This window comes from Lissotriton vulgaris, chromosome 9, assembly GCF_964263255.1.
Source record: "Lissotriton vulgaris chromosome 9, aLisVul1.2, whole genome shotgun sequence".
Classification (NCBI taxonomy): Eukaryota; Metazoa; Chordata; class Amphibia; order Caudata; family Salamandridae; genus Lissotriton; species Lissotriton vulgaris.
Window position 1 is genome coordinate 64,317,626 of NC_141697.1, and position 18,181 is coordinate 64,335,806.

At 45.9% G+C, this 18,181-nt stretch overlaps 1 protein-coding gene across 5 annotated transcripts in view; it reads left to right on the forward strand.

Moving 5' to 3' along the window:
- The window catches only part of RYR3 (ryanodine receptor 3), a 1,864,151-nt gene that overhangs the window by 836,230 nt on the left and 1,009,740 nt on the right, over positions 1–18,181 (forward strand). For all 5 annotated transcript variants that reach the window (XM_086937034.1, XM_086937032.1, XM_086937031.1 and 2 more), the window contains 2 exons: positions 613–813; positions 1,804–1,906. In XM_086937034.1, coding sequence (XP_086793160.1) covers positions 613–813; positions 1,804–1,906 — 304 coding nt within the window. The remainder of the gene's footprint in view (positions 1–612; positions 814–1,803; positions 1,907–18,181) is intronic.

The following is an 18,181-nucleotide window of genomic DNA, read 5'->3' on the forward strand; positions in this document are numbered from 1 at the left end:
AAAATAACAAGTATTGGAAATCAACAGACCCCAAAGTACAGTCCCTCTATATTAATCATTTTTTACATATAATGTTTAATGGGGCAATAATATATATATATTTTCCCACTCCCACAATCCGAGCAGCACTGCAAAATTCAGGCTATTGTGTTTTTTTCCAGCAGCAATTTAGTCTTATTTTGCCTGGTTACATTTGTATGTGGAAAAAATGCTGGGTCTGTGCTGTAATTTTGCACAGGTTGAAAGCATTCCTCCTTACTCAACTCTCTTGGACAATAAAGCGAGTTGCATTTGTTGAGCTGCAGTTAAGATTGCTTTCCCTCTGCCCAGTGAAGCTGTGGAGATATTATTCCACGTATTTAAACCCTCTGCAGATGCAGAATGTGCAGTGTTGGTCTTGAGAGCAACCATATATATCTGTGCCAGATGTTTAAGCTAGCCCCCATTTAGATACAGTGAATCTAAAGGGCAGTCATTTACACCACTGGCTATCCTTACACCCAGGCATGGATCTGGCCACATGGACCCTAGGTGACTCAGAAGTGAGCAGTCTGGATGTTGAAGCTATGTTTTTTGGAGGTGACTGCCTGGTCTATTACTCCCCTTTTCTAGATGTGCGAGCTGCTCAACTACTTCTGCGACTGCGAACTGAAGCACCGAGTGGAAGCCATCGTGTCCTTCTCAGATAGCTTTGTGTCAAAGCTACAGTACAACCAGAAGTTCCGCTACAACGAGCTGATGCTGGCGCTGAACATGTCTGCTGCCATGACGGCCAAGAAGACACGGGAATTCCGCTCTCCTCCCCAGGAACAGGTGAGGTGAATCAACTGGGACTAAATTCCTCATGTATAGAAATGTACTGCATCTGTTTTACTTGTAAATTTCTTCAGGTTGGATCTGCTGAAATTCACCTGGGTAAAATTAGGGTAGTGCGATAATCACTGCAGGACTCTCAAGTCTGACTCCTGCACAAACAAGGGTTCGCAGGAATCAGAATTGAATGACCCATTTGTAAACAGGGCCAGTGCAGAAGACTGTGGCCTTGGGTTAACATGGTGATGATAGTGGCTGAAACCTACTGGAGAATATCAACACCACCCTCTTCTTTGTTGAACAGAAATAGTCAGTTCATCGCTTAAAAGAGGAGGTAGGCAGGATCTGAAGGAGGGAAGAGTCTCTTCTTGGAAGATTCAGAACTGATTCCGATTGCACAGAGAGAGGCTCGATCATGAGAGGGGATGAGTCCCGGGCAGGCTTGGGAATTAGAGTGTGCACAGTTATATTTCTAATGCAGCTCTCTCGACGTTAGCCTTTCTTGAAGGTTTCTACGCTTCTCGATTTCAGTTTGTCTTTGCCTGCTCATTGCAAGATAAGTTTATAAACATTGCAAAATGATTTTGACTCAGAAAATACCCAGCAAAGGTGACACTTTTATGCAGAACTTGCTCTGCAAATGCACCTCTTGCAGAGTTTTTCTGTGCGCAATAGCAAATGCATGCAGATTGTATGCATGTTTCATTTGTAAAATGAATCGTCAGAGAAGTCACTATTTTCATGCATATTTGGTAAAGTTTAAAAAGGTTCCTAACTTTTCAATGGACGTTCACTGTGGTTGCGAAAAAACTTCGTACAACTTTAGAATTTGTTGTTATAGGAAAGGCTCAAGTTCCCAGGACCCATAAATCTCCATTATTGTGCTGCTAAAAACAAACTATGAGGCGGCAATGTCCTTTTAAAGTATCTGACTTCCATGACGAATTATTATGAATTGACAACAATCCTTGTCTTTAACCTCCTGCACAGATAAACATGTTGCTGAACTTTCAACTACAAGACGACTGCCCGTGCCCAGATGAGATTCGAGATGAGCTGTATGAGTTTCATGAAGACCTCCTTATGCACTGCGGTGAGTCCTGCATGGAACGCGGTGGCGCGTGCTGGCAACCACCGGCCCAGAAAGGCTGCTTTACAGACATTGTAAAGATGCTTCCTGGGCAACCACCGGCCCAGGAAGGCTGCTTTACAGACATTGTAAAGATGCTGCCCTCGAGGGTGGGCAAAGAACCTCAGTAAATCTTGACTATTACAAGATTAGGGGGTCCCCGCATGTTATTGCCATTTGGACTTCTAGCACAGGCGACCATGGATAACTTTTACATACCTGCCAACTACAGTAAGTTAGAAAAAAAAAAGGGACTTTTTTTGGCCCAGCAGAGTATTATTTTCCAATACACCAGTCAAATTAATTCAGCATAATCGGTTGCGGAAAAAAAGCACAATCATGCCACTTTCGTATCCCTTAAAATTTGAAATGTCCTTGCTTAAAAGAGGAAGCTAGAAGGCGAGGTTGCATATCAGCCAAATAGTCTATTAGTTATATTTTGTGGTGCAGGCAAGAATTTATTTAAAAAAAAATATATACCTATATGTTTATATATATATATACTTCAACTATATATATATATATATATATATATATAAATATATATATATATATATATATATATATATATATATATATATATATTTATATATATATATATATATATATATATATATATATAGTTGAAGTATGAAGTTGTGCCAATCTATGCTCAGTATTGAAAGTCAAAATAATGACTATATATATATATAGTCATTATTATCTATATAAATAAAAATGTAAATGTTTGTTTGTTCAAAATCGTAAATCTCCGAAAGTTCTTCACTGATTGCTTTAAAATTTTGACACAACGTTGGATTCGAATAGGCGCGTGTTTTTATATACACAGCATTGAAATCGCATATGCGCGTGTCGAATACACGCGTGTTTTTAATCGAAAGCCTGAACAGACACATAAAAATGTCATTGGTCGTTTGTTCAAAATCTGAAATCTCATAAAGTTCTTCACTGATTGCTTTGAAATTTTGATACAACGTTGGATTTGATTAAGCGAGTGTTTATATACACACAACGTTGGATTTGAATATGCGCGTGTCCAATACGTGCGTGTTTTCAGGCGAAAGACTGAACAGACCCAATCGATTTGGTTGCTGTGCAACAACTACAAGGGACGCATAGAGACAATAGTCTACATATATTAGGATGGACAGTTGGTGTCAGGATGGCAGACCGGGAAGTGGGTGGAGGGAGGGGGGAGGAGTTGTTTCACTTTGCAACATTAAGAATGGACGCATAGAGACAATAGTCCACATATATTAGGATGGACAGTTGGTGTTAGGATGGAAGACCGGGAAGTGGGTGGATGGAGGGGGAGGAGTTGGTTCACTTTGCAACATTAGCGCATGTTTATATATACACAGCGTTGGATTCGAATACGCGTGTGTACAATACGCGCGTGTTTTTGATCGAAAGGCCGAACAGACCTATTGATTTGGTTGCTGCTCAACAAATACAAGGGACGCATAGAGACAATAGTCTACATATATCAGGATGGACAGTTGGTGTCAGATGGTAGACCGGGAAGTGGGTGGAGGGAGGGGGAGTTGGTTCACTTTGCAACATTAAGAAAGGACGCATAGAGGCAATAGCCTACATATATAAGGATGGACAGTTGCTGTCAGGATGGCAGACCGGGAAGTGGGTGGAGGGAGGGGGGAGGAGTTGGTTCACTTTGCAACATTAGCGCGTGTTTATATATACACAACGTTGGATTCGAATACGCGCATGTACAATACATGCGTGTTTTTAATCGAAAGGCCGAACAGACCCTATTGATTTGCTTGCTGCGCAACAACTACAAGGGACGCATACAGACAATAGGCACAAAAACATATTGTATACCCACAAGCATTGTGGAATTAAACATATTAGAAACGTGCGCTTACTCTTTTCTTGCTCTACCATTTAACCAGACTGAGCCACAGCAACGCGTGGCCGGGTACAGCTAGTATATATATATATATATATATATGTATATATATATATAGTCATTATGTTGACTTTCAATACTGAGCATAGATTGGCACAATTTTATGGAACTAGAACGGAGAAAAGGTGCAGACAGAGTTGGGATAGAGATAGCAAAAGCAAAGAAAGAAATGTGTGTGTGTGTGTTAGAGAGAGAAGCCAGTCATTCACTCAGTTGCACAGCAAAATTTGTAACTGACTGGTCCAGTGTGACCAGTCACACAAGTCCCCAACACTACCACAGCATCTGATTGATCATTCACCACCATTAAGTGTGTTGCAGAGCTCTGCCAATACATGCCTCAGGATTCCATCTTTAACCCATCATGCAAGGTGCCGAGAGCCCCTGGTAACGCAGCATTTGCACTGATTCGAGATGAGGCATGGATGCCATAGGAGAGCTGGCACACTGGGAGGTACCCATTCTGGGATGCAGATAACCGCTTCAGGAATTGTAAACGAAAAGGCGCATCAGGGTTGGAGTGCCGAGAGGAGTGCATTCATAGCCCACCATTGCTGAGCCACCAACTGAAAGTATCAGCCAATGGGTGGAATCTCAGGCAGGTGTTGGAGGGCGACCACTACAGCAAATATGTGTCACTTTTTCAGAAGTGTAAAATAAAGATTTTAAGAAATATGCATTGCCAAAGCCTAGAGGTCTCGTTGTTTGGATGCCAATGCAGACCTATTGGCTTTGGCAATGATTCTTGTCAATGTTTTTTATCGCAAAACACCATATGTGGTGACTGGGAAGTGAAGGGAAAGGTTGGACATAGGGTGGAGAATATGGAAGCACATGCAGTCCAATTGACTGCTAAAGGAAAAAGTAGTTTCTTCAAGGTGAGTTGTAAAAGGATGCAAGTTGTCCAATAAAAAAGATGGAAAAGAGGCTATGTACCAGAAGGGGGAAGGAAAGTCATTAATAAAGAAGCAAGCAAATGAGAGTCAATAGAAGGCCAAACAATGTGAGGCAATGGGCTCTCTCAAATGCCACTTAAGTGTTGGTGTTGTCCACAGTAGTTCTTCAGCACTGAATTGTTCATGTATTTACATGCTTGAATCTTTCCCCTTCAGCGGACTTGGAATCCCTGGTGAATTTAAGTAGCTGTAAAATGTGTTAAAATAGCCATAATCCTCAACAACAGAGTTTGCTTAGCAACACGCCCACCTCGTTTGAAACAATCCAAACTTGAGCCAAGGAGGTTGACGTCCTAAACTCTGCTACTCCCTCTAGCGGCCACCACAGCTCAGATTTCTATCGCATATCAAGTGTATGGGAGGGCTTGAGACAAGCTCTGCTGTACACTATGCACTTCCACAAAGGTAGCACATAAAAGCAAACATAGAGTTTCCGAATCTGGACTTACATACCTAAGCCCTTGCAGTCACCTCTTAACAGGAAAATGGTCTTTACTCAAGGAAACTTTCCGAGAAGTGTGGGCCACAGCGTGCACAAAAAACAGTTCGAAAATCCAGCTCCCTTGACACCCTGGATGCTGACCTTAACCCTGAAATCCCAGTCATCTTCGTTTATGACAAAGAAAACGTCCCTGATAACATTCCCCTTGAGACCCTTGGAATAGACCTCTTCGACCGCCATGAAGGGTATCTTGGCCAACAGCAGTCCCATCAACGACCAAGCCCTCGTTGAAGAACTGCTCCTTCTGTAACATGTCGATTGTTGACAACAACACCGTCAGCAAGCACCTTATGTCTTTCCTTCTGTTGTCGAAGATGATGTAATTGGCGATGAGTTATTTTTCACCGCCAACGGCAAGCCCAACAAGCATTGGAAATGCAATAGGTCTTGCAGTAGGAAAGTTTGAGCTATAGGTGTTAATTATTTTTTTGTTTTTTATTTATGTGTTGTTTTTTCTAAATAGCTAAATTAATAGCTTTCTTCTTTACAAAGCCAATAGTTATAATTTTTCTAAATGTGACACCTCTAGCATTTGTAAAGCAACATGTTTTGTATTAACGGGACTTATATGTGACTTATATGTATTGATATAAAAAAAATCAATGGCTTTAAAAAACAATAATTAATACGTAAATAAAATGGATTTTATTTTATATTGCCAATAGCTTAAAGTGTATTAAATATATTTAGTGAAGATGCTGTGGTTGCGCTGAGTGAGGGTGAGGGGTTGAGGGTGAGGGTGGGTGAGGGTGAGTGAGGGGTTGAGGGTGAGTGAGGGTGAGTGAGGGTGAGTGAGGGTGAGTGAGGGTGAGTGGTTGAGGGTGAGGGGGTGAGGGGTTGAGGGTGCGTGAGGGTGAGGGTGAGGGGTTGAGGGTGAGTGAGGGTGAGGGGTTGAGGGTGAGTGAGGGTGAGTGAGGGTGAGGGGTTGAGGGTGAGTGAGGGTTAGTGAGGGTGAGGTGTTGAGGGTGAGTGAGGGTGAGGGTGAGGCGTTGAGGGTGAGTGAGGGTGAGTGAGAGTGAGTGAGAGTGAGGGTGAGTGAGGGTGAGGGGTTGAGGGTGAGTGAGGGTGAGGGGTTGAGGGTGGGTGAGGATGAGTGAGGGTGAGGGTGGGTGAGGGTGAGGGGTTGAGGGTGAGTGAGGGTGAGGGGTTGAGGGTGAGTGAGGGTGAGGGTGGGTGAGGGTGAGTAAGGGTGATGGGTTGAGGGTGAGGGGTTGAGGGTGAGTGAGTGTGAGGGGTTGAGGGTGAGTGAGGGTGAGGGGTGAGTGAGGGTGAGGGGTTGAGGGTGGGTGAGGGTGAGTGAGGGTGAGGGGTTGAGGGTGGGTGAGGGTGAGTGAGGATGAGTGAGGGTGAGTGAGGGTGAGGGTGAGTGAGGGTGAGTGAGGGTGAGGGGTTGAGGTTGAGGGGTTGAGGGTGAGGGGTTGAGGGTGAGTGAGGGTGAGGGTGAGTGAGGGTGAGGGGTTGAGGTTGAGGGTGAGGGGTTGAGGGTGAGGGTGGGTGAGGGGTTGAGGGTGAGTGAGGGTGAGGGGTTGAGGGTGAGTGAGGGTGAGGGTGAGTGAGGGTGAGGGTGAGTGAGGGTGAGGCTGAGGGGTTGAGTGAGGGTGAGTGAGAGTGAGGGTGAGGCTGAGGGGTTGAGGGTGAGTGAGGGTGAGTGAGGGGTTGAGGGTGAGGGGTTGAGGGTGAGGGGTTGAGGGTGAGTGAGGGTGAGGGGTTGAGGGTGAGTGAGGGTGAGGGGTTGAGGGTGAGTGAGGGTGAGGGGTTGAGGGTGAGTGAGGGTGAGGGTTGAGGGTGAGTGAGTGAGGGTGAGGGGTTGAGGGTGAGTGAGGGTGAGTGAGGGTGAGGGGTTGAGGGTGAGTGAGGGTGAGGGGTTGAGGGTGAGTGAGGGTGAGGGGTTGAGAGTGAGGGGTTGAGGGTGAGTGAGGGTGAGGGTGAGTGAGGGTGAGGGTGAGGGGTTGAGGTTGAGTGAGGGTGAGGGGTTGAGGGTGAGTGAGGGTGAGGGTGAGTGAGGGTGAGGGTGAGGGGTTGAGGTTGAGTGAGGGTGAGGGGTTGAGGGTGAGTGAGGGTGAGTGAGGGTGAGGGTGAGTGAGGGTGAGGGTGAGGGGTTGAGGGTGAGTGAGGGTGAGAGAGTGAGGGTGAGTGAGGGTGAAAGAGTGAGGGTGAGGCTGAGGGGTTGAGGGTGAGTGAGGGTGAGTGAGGGGTTGAGGGTGAGGGGTTGAGGGTGAGTGAGGGTGAGGGGTTGAGGGTGAGTGAGGGTGAGGGGTTGAGGGTGAGTGAGGGTGAGGGGTTGAGGGTGAGTGAGGGTGAGGGGTTGAGGGTGAGTGAGGGTGAGGGGTTGAGGGTGAGTGAGGGTGAGGGTGAGGGGTTGAGGGTGAGTGAGGGTGAGTGAGGGTGAGGGTTGAGGGTGAGGGTGAGTGAGGGTGAGTGAGAGTGAGGGTGAGGCTGAGGGGTTGAGGGTGAGTGAGGGTGAGTGAGAGTGAGGGTGAGGCTGAGGGGTTGAGGGTGAGTGAGGGGTTGAGGGTGAGGGGTTGAGGGTGAGTGAGGGTGAGTGAGGGTGAGGGGTTGAGGGAGACTAGAGCAAAGAAGCGGGGTGGGGCTACAGGCAGCATAGTTAAGGACTACAGCGCCCGGCAAGCCGTTCGTATCTGTGACGTGGTTACGTCATCCAGACTGTAACTGCGTAGTCAATAAGAGACGGCAATGGGAAGTAAACTAACTGAATGTCCGTCACTCGAAAAAAACGGATACGCTACTGTAGTATGGCGGAAGAAGCTGAACATAATGGCCATATTGAAATGTTTACGTGTTTCGCTATTTTAAAAAAGCGATACACTCAGAAATAAGTTAAACAAAGCAAGGTAATTTTTGTCTAATACATTAAATGTAGATTTATTTTTGGTATTTAAAAAAAAAAAGATGATTCTGTACATACAAGATTAGAAAAAGAACAAATACATACTTTGAACGAACAGAGTATTGAGGGACGAAGCAAAACCGTACTGCTTTTAAGAAAATGAAAACAACGAAATCCCAAATTGTGTCACTGTTGTCAAGGCGTTTGAAAATGGAAGTTAGAAGGACCCTGGGTAATTATCCGCAGTATCAAAACTAAAAGTTAAGGCAGCAGAGGCTGTTGCTGGAGACGGGTCTAGATCGAAAGCAAAGCAAGACGAAGAGAGCGAGAGTGAGCTGGCCCTGGAAACGCCTCCCCTCCCTGCTGTTTGTTTCAACAGAAAGAGGAGAGGAAGCAGCAATGCTTGCCAGCACAGCCGCCCATAGGCAACAAGACGGAGGGAAGAGAGGGGAGGGGGGAGGAGAAATGCGACACGGCAGGAAGGGGAGGGGGCGGAGCGGGTAAAATAAACAAGACGGAGGGAAGAGAGGGGAGGGGGGAGGAGAAATGCGACACGGCGGGAAGGGGAGGGGGCGGAGCGGGTAAAATAAACAAGACGGAGGGAAGAGAGGGGTGGGGGGAGGAGAAATGCGACACGGCGGGAAGGGGAGGGGGCGGAGCGGGTAAAACAAGACGGACGTGCACGCGCTTTTAAGCTCAATGCGCATGCGCATTGAGCTTAAAAGTCACGGGCACTGCAAGGAATCGCCACGATTCCTTGCAAGTTGGGGAAAGAGTGGATAAGTCCCAATAGTCTCGCTTGCTCGATGCGCATGCGCATCGACAGGCGAGACCTAAAAATGATGACTACTACCTCGTCAACTACAGTTCTGTCGATGACACCGTCGACAATTGATTATTAGCATCAGTTTGCTTTCCACCAATGAAGGAGATGGCAAGTCCACTCATCCAAATTGTGGACTCTGTGATAGAGACAGATGTAAGTAACCAGATATTGCCTCTGAGGTAGTATACGGTCCTATGCAACAGACTATGTCTTATGTCCCTGAGTTTGAGGAAGAGGTCTTAGATGAAGAGGAAGTATACCAGAACAATGAATGTCAACCACATACCTTTTCAGGTGACAGCTCTCTTCATTGTTATGGGCCTTGCCAGTACTGCAAGCAACTAAAAGATATATGTAGGGGCCTGTTGCAATTTTGACATAATTGCAGCTGGTGATGGATCCCTTTCAAAGATTGTTTCCTCAACAGACTGCTGGGCAGTCTACGTCTGCCCCGTCCTTGGCTGCTAACATGCCTACACTACCTCTGCCTCCACCTCGTTTGTCTCCTGCTATTCAAGACATCTCTCAAAGCTGTCACACTCCCTCGAGTCCCACCATGGACGAAAACTCATTGGGCTCCAACCAGTATTCAGATTTAAAAGAAGATAAACTTCATAAGGAGACCAAGAAGGCAGTGATGAGTGGGACCACTACATCTTGACGAATGAGGGGGGACAAATCACCCATTCCCCCAAAATCCCCTCTGAAAAACTTAGTCGGCTTTTTTATTCTGCTGAAAAGCATGGCTAAGAGATTCAGACTCCAGAAGACTTCAATGGAGCACAAATGGTTATGACTTCAGGGAACAGACACGCAAAACCACAAGATGCATACCCTTACTAAATCTAGATTATGTATGGTCAGAAGGGACCTCGCTGCTGATCTACCTCAAGACGAGGGAGAGGTTACCGAGATAATCATCCTGGAGGGAGCTCAAACATCCCCATCCATCATCAGTGTGGTAATAGATAAAACCAATCTGGGCGCCCCAGGAACACCTGCTTTAAGGGGCAGGAATGACTGAGGACTACAGCTTTCCGTTCTGAAGTGCAAGCAAAGATCTGTACAGTCAGTGAAAGCAAATGGATGGCTTATGTGATGACATGGTCCAGGTCACAAATCAGCTCTAACAGGCGCTGTTATGGTGGAGCTTCCCCACAAATCTGAATGTTGTCCTCCCATTCCATTCTTCATCAGACCGAGTAGTGCTAACGATGGATTCATCAATGGAAGGCCTGGGGGAGCTGACATGCAGGAACTGTAGCCCAGAGACAAAAAAGATGCTCCACACCTATCCTCTGCCAGCAGACTTCAGGAACATCCTGGTCCAGGCATGGGTTCTAGAAACCACAACGATGTAGAATGCCAAGCAGAAGAGTTTATGTTTCTGGTGCAAAGACAAAGGATTCCACTCAGTCTCTATAAGACCCCCTCCCAATGCTGCAGGACCATTCAAAGAACGGTCTAAAAACTCGTCAATATGAAAACATCTGCCAGCAATATCAAAGTGTAGAAGAAGAGAAAATACCATGTCCACTCTATCTTGCAAAAAATCATATCACATATTAGCACTTCCGCCTCATTAGCTGAAGTTTTGGTTATTTCAAATGAGGTCGGTGTGCTATTAAACTGTTGTTGATGCCTCTGGCCATGTTAACGCTGGTTACTGATGTTTAAATTTACTGGGATTACTTGCCTGACGATGAAAAATGGTTTGATTATATAAAAGGTACCAATGCGAGAGCATTGGAGTTAAACGTAAGTAATTCGTTTTGTCTTCGACACAGACAGCTAAAAGCTTGTCTAAAAGCGATATTTAAAAATGAAATAAAAACATTGACTGACACTTCCTTGTCATATCGCACTTGGAAGTTGAAATGTTTTCCTGGTCCCCAGGAATAAATGTGGTTTTATCATCAGCCTCTACTAGCACCCAGTAAGTACTGGTGATGGTAAATATATAGGGGTGCTTGATGGAACATTCAATCCAAATCAGCAAGACAGCACACTGCCACTTTGAGTGTATAGACAGAGAAGAAGGCCAAATGAAATCTACGAAGTTAAAGCACAAAAGCAAGGGTTCAGACACGCCCTATGTCCAATACCTGGGGGTCTAGCCATTCCCTCAATTGTTAGGAAATCCCTGAATGATGAACATGCACAAGGAGGCAGACCAGAGCAGCGTGAGAGTTATTAGAAAGTCACATTACTGGAGTTTTGCAGCTCAGGTGATGATTATGACCTCTGAACTGTTGCTCCTTCATGCATTTCACAAACATGTCGTCTAGGGACTTTGCGTGGTGTACATACAACTCTGCTGCCACCAGGTGAATTGCAGAATGTACTGCAATAGTGGGAAAATGACTTTGGGGCTCATTGAGAGTTTTGCTGTCAGTCTGTCAGTCCAACATATTTAGAGATCTGGCAGACAGACATTTCTGTGCGTTCAGAGTATCACTACTTTTACACCCCCTCTGAAGGCACAAAAGCTTTGCTGAGTGGCTGGACACCTTGTTTAATTTGGCCGCTCACCAAAAGTGGGAGTTTGTTTTTGGAAAAAAGAAAAGTAAATGTCCCTGAATACTGAGAGTTTTCTCTCATCACTTCGGGCGGGGTGGGGGGGGGGGAAGGGGGGGGGTGGCAAGGAGGGTGTTATTTTGTGTTCCTTTTCAGGACCAACAGGATGTTTATGGCAGTTCCATATAAGTAAAAAGTATGTCAGAACATACACCCTAAACATATTGGATAGACATAGACACTTAGATCAAAGGCCAAGTGTCCTTGGGGCTGTCAGTCTAGGATTTCAAATGGCAGAGCCAGTGGGGGCTTTGCCAGCAGAACCTGATGCTTCGCTGCAATCTAAATAGAGTGAGTACTGGGAGTTTGTGGCAGAGTACCCTCTATGCCTGACTCAGTTCACAGTACCTGTGTCCTAAAGGACAGGGCAAGAAAAAACTGTAAATGAAGGCCTACAACAGTGGTCGTTAAACATTCATGCTGAGTATTACTCTCTTCAGTAAAAAGAAGATTTGGCAAAAGCAGTAGGTTTGATTTTACACAGGCAAATTCAGACAGGAACAAATGCCCACAGACGTTGTTAAGGTAGGCGTGTCAGGTGACTTGTGACAGGGAGGGGGGATCAGGAAAGTTTTTATGAGAGCAAGGTGTTTATGAGAGAGAGAGAAGAGAGAGATAGAGGGAAAGAGAGAGAGAGAGAGAGAGAGAGAGAGAGAATGGATTTCAGACTGCATCATATCATGTGGTAATCAAACTTTTGAAGTTAAACATTCCATCTTGAGAAGTGGAATGGAGGTTTGTGTTCTGAGAAGTAGTACATGGCTGTAATGTAGTATGAGTAGTGATCTAATATCTCATATGAGTTATAACTATGGGTGATAAACTAAATTATACAAAAAAGTGATGGATGGAATGCTTGAATTAATTTCAGCCACTGATAATCGCTTGGGGACGCATCCCAGCCCATCCTTATTTTCCATACCATGCCACGTCAGTTTGTGCCCATCCAGAAGCAGGGGCGGCTCCTCCTCAATGGCAGAGGAGTGTTGCCCCACTGGCAGTGCCAGCAGCTAAAGAACAAAACAATAATTGATTATTGTTTTATTTGAAGCAGCTGGCTCAGCCAGCGTGTGCCGGGAGATGTGGGGCTGGGGCATAGGAGCGGGTAGGAGGACTCTCTACGTGCGCATATGTGTTAAGCCGGCCGTCTCAGGCTGACCAAAACACACATGCGCATTAGGTTTCTCCATCCCGGCTGCATTGAGTAGCCAGGCTGGAGAAGCTCCAGAGATTCCATGACCTGAGCAGAGCGGAACATCTTTTCAGCCACCTAAGGCCAATCCCTGTGCTGCTATGCAGCACAGGATTGGACAGGTAGTCTGTTGCAGCCCCAGTGCCTGCTGGGAAATGGCAGACGAAACACCTTGCGGAACGCGACTGGCAACTTAAGGTACGTTTTTTCTTTTTTATTATACTCCTCCTGCGCTTCCACTCCCACACATCCCTCTCCCCGCCCCAGTACCTTTTGTATGTGGCAGTCGCCGCTTACCATAAGCAAATCAGTTTTGATCCTACTCCAATGAGAACAGCCCCGCCTGTACTGTGAGGTCAGGTCCTCCCTTAACTGGAACACAAGCAACCTAGGACCAGGTTTGCCACGGTTAGCGCTCATCAGTCAAGTATAGCTTAGTCCCAGTGACACAGTGTGCATGGGACCCTTACCAGGGTGACAAACTAACGTATGTAAAAATTTATGGAAGAATGCTTAAAATAATCACAGCCACTGTTAATCACTCGAGGCCACATCCCAGTCAATTTTTATTTTGCACACCCTGCCACCTCAATTTGGACCTAGCCATATGCAAATCAGTCATGATCTTGTGCCAGTGGGAAAAGTCCAGCTTGAACTGCCAGGCCAGGTCCTCCCTGAACTGGAACACAAGCAATCTAAGATTGGGTTCAGCATAGTGGGGAAAAATGATAGACTGGAGTGCAGACTGAGCAGGTACCAGTTCCTGAGATTATTTCAACCATTCCATCCATCACCCCGTTGTTGTTGCAGTTGCCACCCCAAGTGTGACTGGTTTGCCCAGCCATGGGTTCTGTACTCACTGTGTCACTGGAGCCCAGCTAAACCAGACTGGGATTATTTGTGTCTGGTTTAGGGAGGACCTGGTCTCGCAGCTCAGGCTGGACTGTTCCTATTGGAGCTGGGTCCAGACTGATTTGCATATGGCTGGGTCCAAGCTGAGATGGAATGGTGGGCGAAATACGATGGAATGGGATGCGGCCCCAAGCGACTGTCAGTGGCTGAGATTAATTGAAGCATTCCATCCATAATCGTGTTGCTTATACCTATGGGTGGCAGAATCCTTTTGTCAAGAGTCTGTGTGCTGTTGTTTTGAAAGTGGGAGAGGCTTTTATGAAGGGGCGATAATAGCTACTGAGAAAGCTGTAAATTGCTTCCTTGACAGTATTTTGACCTGTGTCAGTTTACAAGTAGCTATGTTCCTAGTTATTATCCTAAGTACTCCAATTTATGCAGACATTCTGCTGCCTGAGTTTCAGTGACTGCGGTGGAAGGAGGGGGAATTAGCTAAAAGTGGAATAGTCAGTAGAGACGGTAGACATTGTATCAGTATAAACGTGCCCAGCCGTGGTTGGAGCTTTCCAGGTCTTTATTGTATCAAAGAATGAGGTTGCGATATGGAGGTTGCTGTAAGGATTGGTTCATGACTTTCCTATTTTCGTACAGGCTGATGGGTAAATCACTTTCCTGATTATAATAACCTGAAGTAGTAGGTGTTTTGCCAATAAATGATGTTGTGTTCTTTTAGACTAAGAAGAAAAAGCATATTGTTTTGGCCCTTGGTAAAAAAAAAAGAGGAGGTCAGTTTTACTCAGGCCGAGTCTTACTCTTTGGTATTTATCAATAATTAAGGTTTCTGGGTTGGATATTAGGGGGCTGTGTATATGTGGAATTTGATTTTAGTTTTGGATAGGCATGCGTGGAAAAGGCTTGTTGATGTCTTGTTACATGCTTCTTTGAAAAGGATCTGCTACTAAGCTGTCTTTGTTTTAGGTTGGGTGGCTTGAATATGATCACACAAAAATATGCAGGCTATTGATTTCGAGAACCAGATTCAATAAGGGACAAGTGCAACTCAGTAATTGAACTAGTCTGGCCTCACATTTGGTTGACAGCACATTGAGGTGCTCAAGAAGAGTTGGCGCAACGTCAGCATGAGTGTGCAAAACCTCTTGGAGCACAAACCACATTTATGTTTTAAGCCGATGTAAGAAAGTGGGTTATTAATTGCAAAGTATGTGGATCCATCACAAGTAATACGTCAGAAACCTTCCTGTGTACTGGCAACCAAGTAGTCAGTTATAGCACTTTACTCACTCAGGGTAGTGAGGCAGAGGAGTCCAAGAATTATTCAGGGGAGGTGATATGGGTTTGGACCTCAGTTCGCAGGCACTCACAAAAGAACACCCAATAAACCATTGCCCAGTCAGTGCCTTTTCTCATAAAAAGGAAAATTAGTTTATTGCACCCACAAATATATAAAGGTTGCAGATGGAAATACCTATTGTGACACCCTCCTTAACAGTTCAGCCCCAAGTGAGCCAGGTACCCTAAGACAATGGTACGAACCACATACGAAAGACACAATAAAATGGGGTGTAGCTATTAAAAGGCAATGCCTCTGGCTATGCCAGGGTGTCACCACATTAATACAACCAGAAACATGTCATAATAAACCAATACAATGCCACTAACATCACTAAGGATATCACAGTCTTGCAATTATTATAATACCTGTAATGGTTCACTGTACAGGGAAAGTTGGTTTGCTACTTGTGCTACACACCAGCCAGGGGTGTTTTTCTTCAGGTCTCCTGGCCTCTAAATTTTGGAATTCATGGGGAGACAGATTTTTTTTTTTTTTTGGGAAAACCTTTATTTGACATTTCAACCAAGTACAAACACGGGCCTACAACCCCCAGGGCCGGCCGCTAAGCAGTTGCAACACAAGAAAACAATCAAAACCCAGACTCAGCATCCCGGGGAGCAGATTTGCCACGTCCACCATACGTACTGGTTGTAAAGCATATCAAGTTGGTAACAGGATAAAAAGGTTCCATTTTATAATATAAGATAGAAGGATCAGGTGCCATACAATATCTCAAGTTGCGAAAAAGGGGGGGAGGGCGAAATAGCAAATGTCCACAGTTAAATCATCTTCGTGTAAGTCAGCGGCGTTAAAACATACTATTCAGGATAAGCGAGCGTACAAATACAGTTCGCGCCAGCTGAATGTCCGCCCAGTAGCACTGAAACATCGCGAAAATTGAGGCACATATGAAACAGCAGAGATGGCCATAAAAATGAACCCATTACACTGACCCGGAAAGGAAGAAAAGAAAAGGGCAAAGAAAGATAAGAAGAAAAAAGGCCATAGAAATAAAACGAAAAACAAAACACCCATCCCCCAACCCCCCACCCTGCACCCCTGCAGATGACTACGGCCTACCCCCCTAGCAGCGTGCCTGTCACCCAAGAACTGAGACCCGAAATATAGAAAGACCCAGAGAAAGACAGAAAGAAATTAAACCCCACCCAAAGAGGGGAAATGGAGGAGGGCTATCTTCTACGTGCTCCCGGTCTCTCCCCCCCGCCCTAACAAAGGGTTTCCCCCGAAACTGTCACATCTGAATAGTCCAAACTGAGAAAACATCCCGGGGGGAACCACCAACCCTGCCCCGGACTCCGTTAAGCCAATGAAGCAGTCCCGTTACCGATAAAGCCACAATGAACAACCCAAACAACAGTCTCTGCCTTGGCCCCGTCGATCGAATTCGCCGAGTCCCTCAGACGAATAAAGCCCCATCATCAAAATGTCAAAAGATACACAGAGGTGGTCGGAACATAGTTCAGTAGATGGAAAAAGAACAGTAGATCCCAAAGTAAGCAGCTGGTACCGACGATGTCCCTCCCCGTCTCCGAAGCCAGGCATTATCACATCCGCCATCTTGATATAACGACTGGGGAGGGGGTTCGACACAATCCAAAACAGTTCACAGTACCAATTAAAAGGTTCCAGGATAGGGACAGCAGTTGAATGTTCCGACAGCTGCAAAACCGGGGATTCCCAAAAATTAGTTAAGTCACCGATCACAGCCCATTCAAGTAGATCCACTTCTGTAGGGGCAGGCACAGCTTCCAGCACCGGGTCTAATTGCGCCACCGGGGCGTCGATCAAAAGGCAAGCTGGCTGCCGGGTCTCGGGCATCGAGTCAGGATCCGGTCTCAGTCCTTTAAGTCCATCTGCCGCCGACAACAGGCCGCAGGTCTGAGCTGCCACAGTCGCCTGAAGTGCCTCTAGGGCCGCCAGCACCTCCCGCAATGACGGGCCACTTTGGGCCTGCTCTGCCCGGTTCCATATTTTCTCAGGCATAATGATCCCCATGGAGAGGCGCCTTCTCCGGGGTAAGATCAGCCGGAGCAGGACTGAGCCGTGAGGGACCAACCGTCAGCATGCATTAGTGCGCGACGAGACTCCAACCCAAGGTGCGCCGGCGATGCAAGCGCCGGGCCTCCGGGTCAGGGACCCCTGCAACACAGCACCGTGCGTCACTCGTCTCCTCACCTCCAACACAACACCAGGCTGCAGATGGTAGCAAAGCAATCCAAACATTTTGAAAGTTCCAGGGACCGGACCCTGCCGCCCTCAACAGTCCAATGTTGTTCAACTCAGACCCGGCTAAGCCAGCACTCGAGACCCCGGCTTCCAGACTGGGTTAGGCCACAAATCGGTCCTCGACGTTACTCAGCTCCACAATGTCAGAAAAACCCCGGGATCACACCATCGGGGTGCGGATTAGTTCACACACACGGATCCGGGGAAGGAAATCAGGATAAGTGACAGGATCTTGGAGCGTAAGACGAAGGTCAGCTGAACCGGGAGACTATGCAGCCATCTTGCTTGCTGTCGTAGCTCCTCCGGGAGACAGATTTTTACTACTCTTCCTCCTCACAGATGACCTGACACCTGTTCTGGGCCTGGGGACTTCCTAACAGTAGCAAGGCAAAGTCCCCTACCTGCTCGCACCCACTAGGCCCCACAGACTTTCTTGGCCACTTGCATAACAGCTGGGTCAGTGGAAGTCTAATATTAACAACATGTTTTTCCTTTCTGTGTTCTTCTATATTTATATGATAACTATCATCAGATTTATGCTGAGCCCTAAGGAGTCTATTCGGAAAATCTTAATAATTTATTATTCATTTGATGGCAACAGTATTCAAAATTACATATAAATCTTGATGCAATATAGTAACAATCAAAACCACATGATTATAAAGTAATACAAATCAGTTCAAAGTTTCAATAAACTCAAATCTCAGAAAAAAAAATTGAGAGATTTTTTTACAGTAATTGTTTCAATCATAGAAAACATTGAACTGCAGACAAATTACACAAAAATCATTACATCACTGTAAATTAAAAACAATGCATTACAACACATAATAATGTCCTTATATCGACGCGTTTCGGTGTATCGGTTTATTTAAAAACACCTTCCTCAGGACAAGTACATTAAAACCGTATATTCTTGACTGTGCCAGCCAACATATCTTTTTCCGCTGGCTAG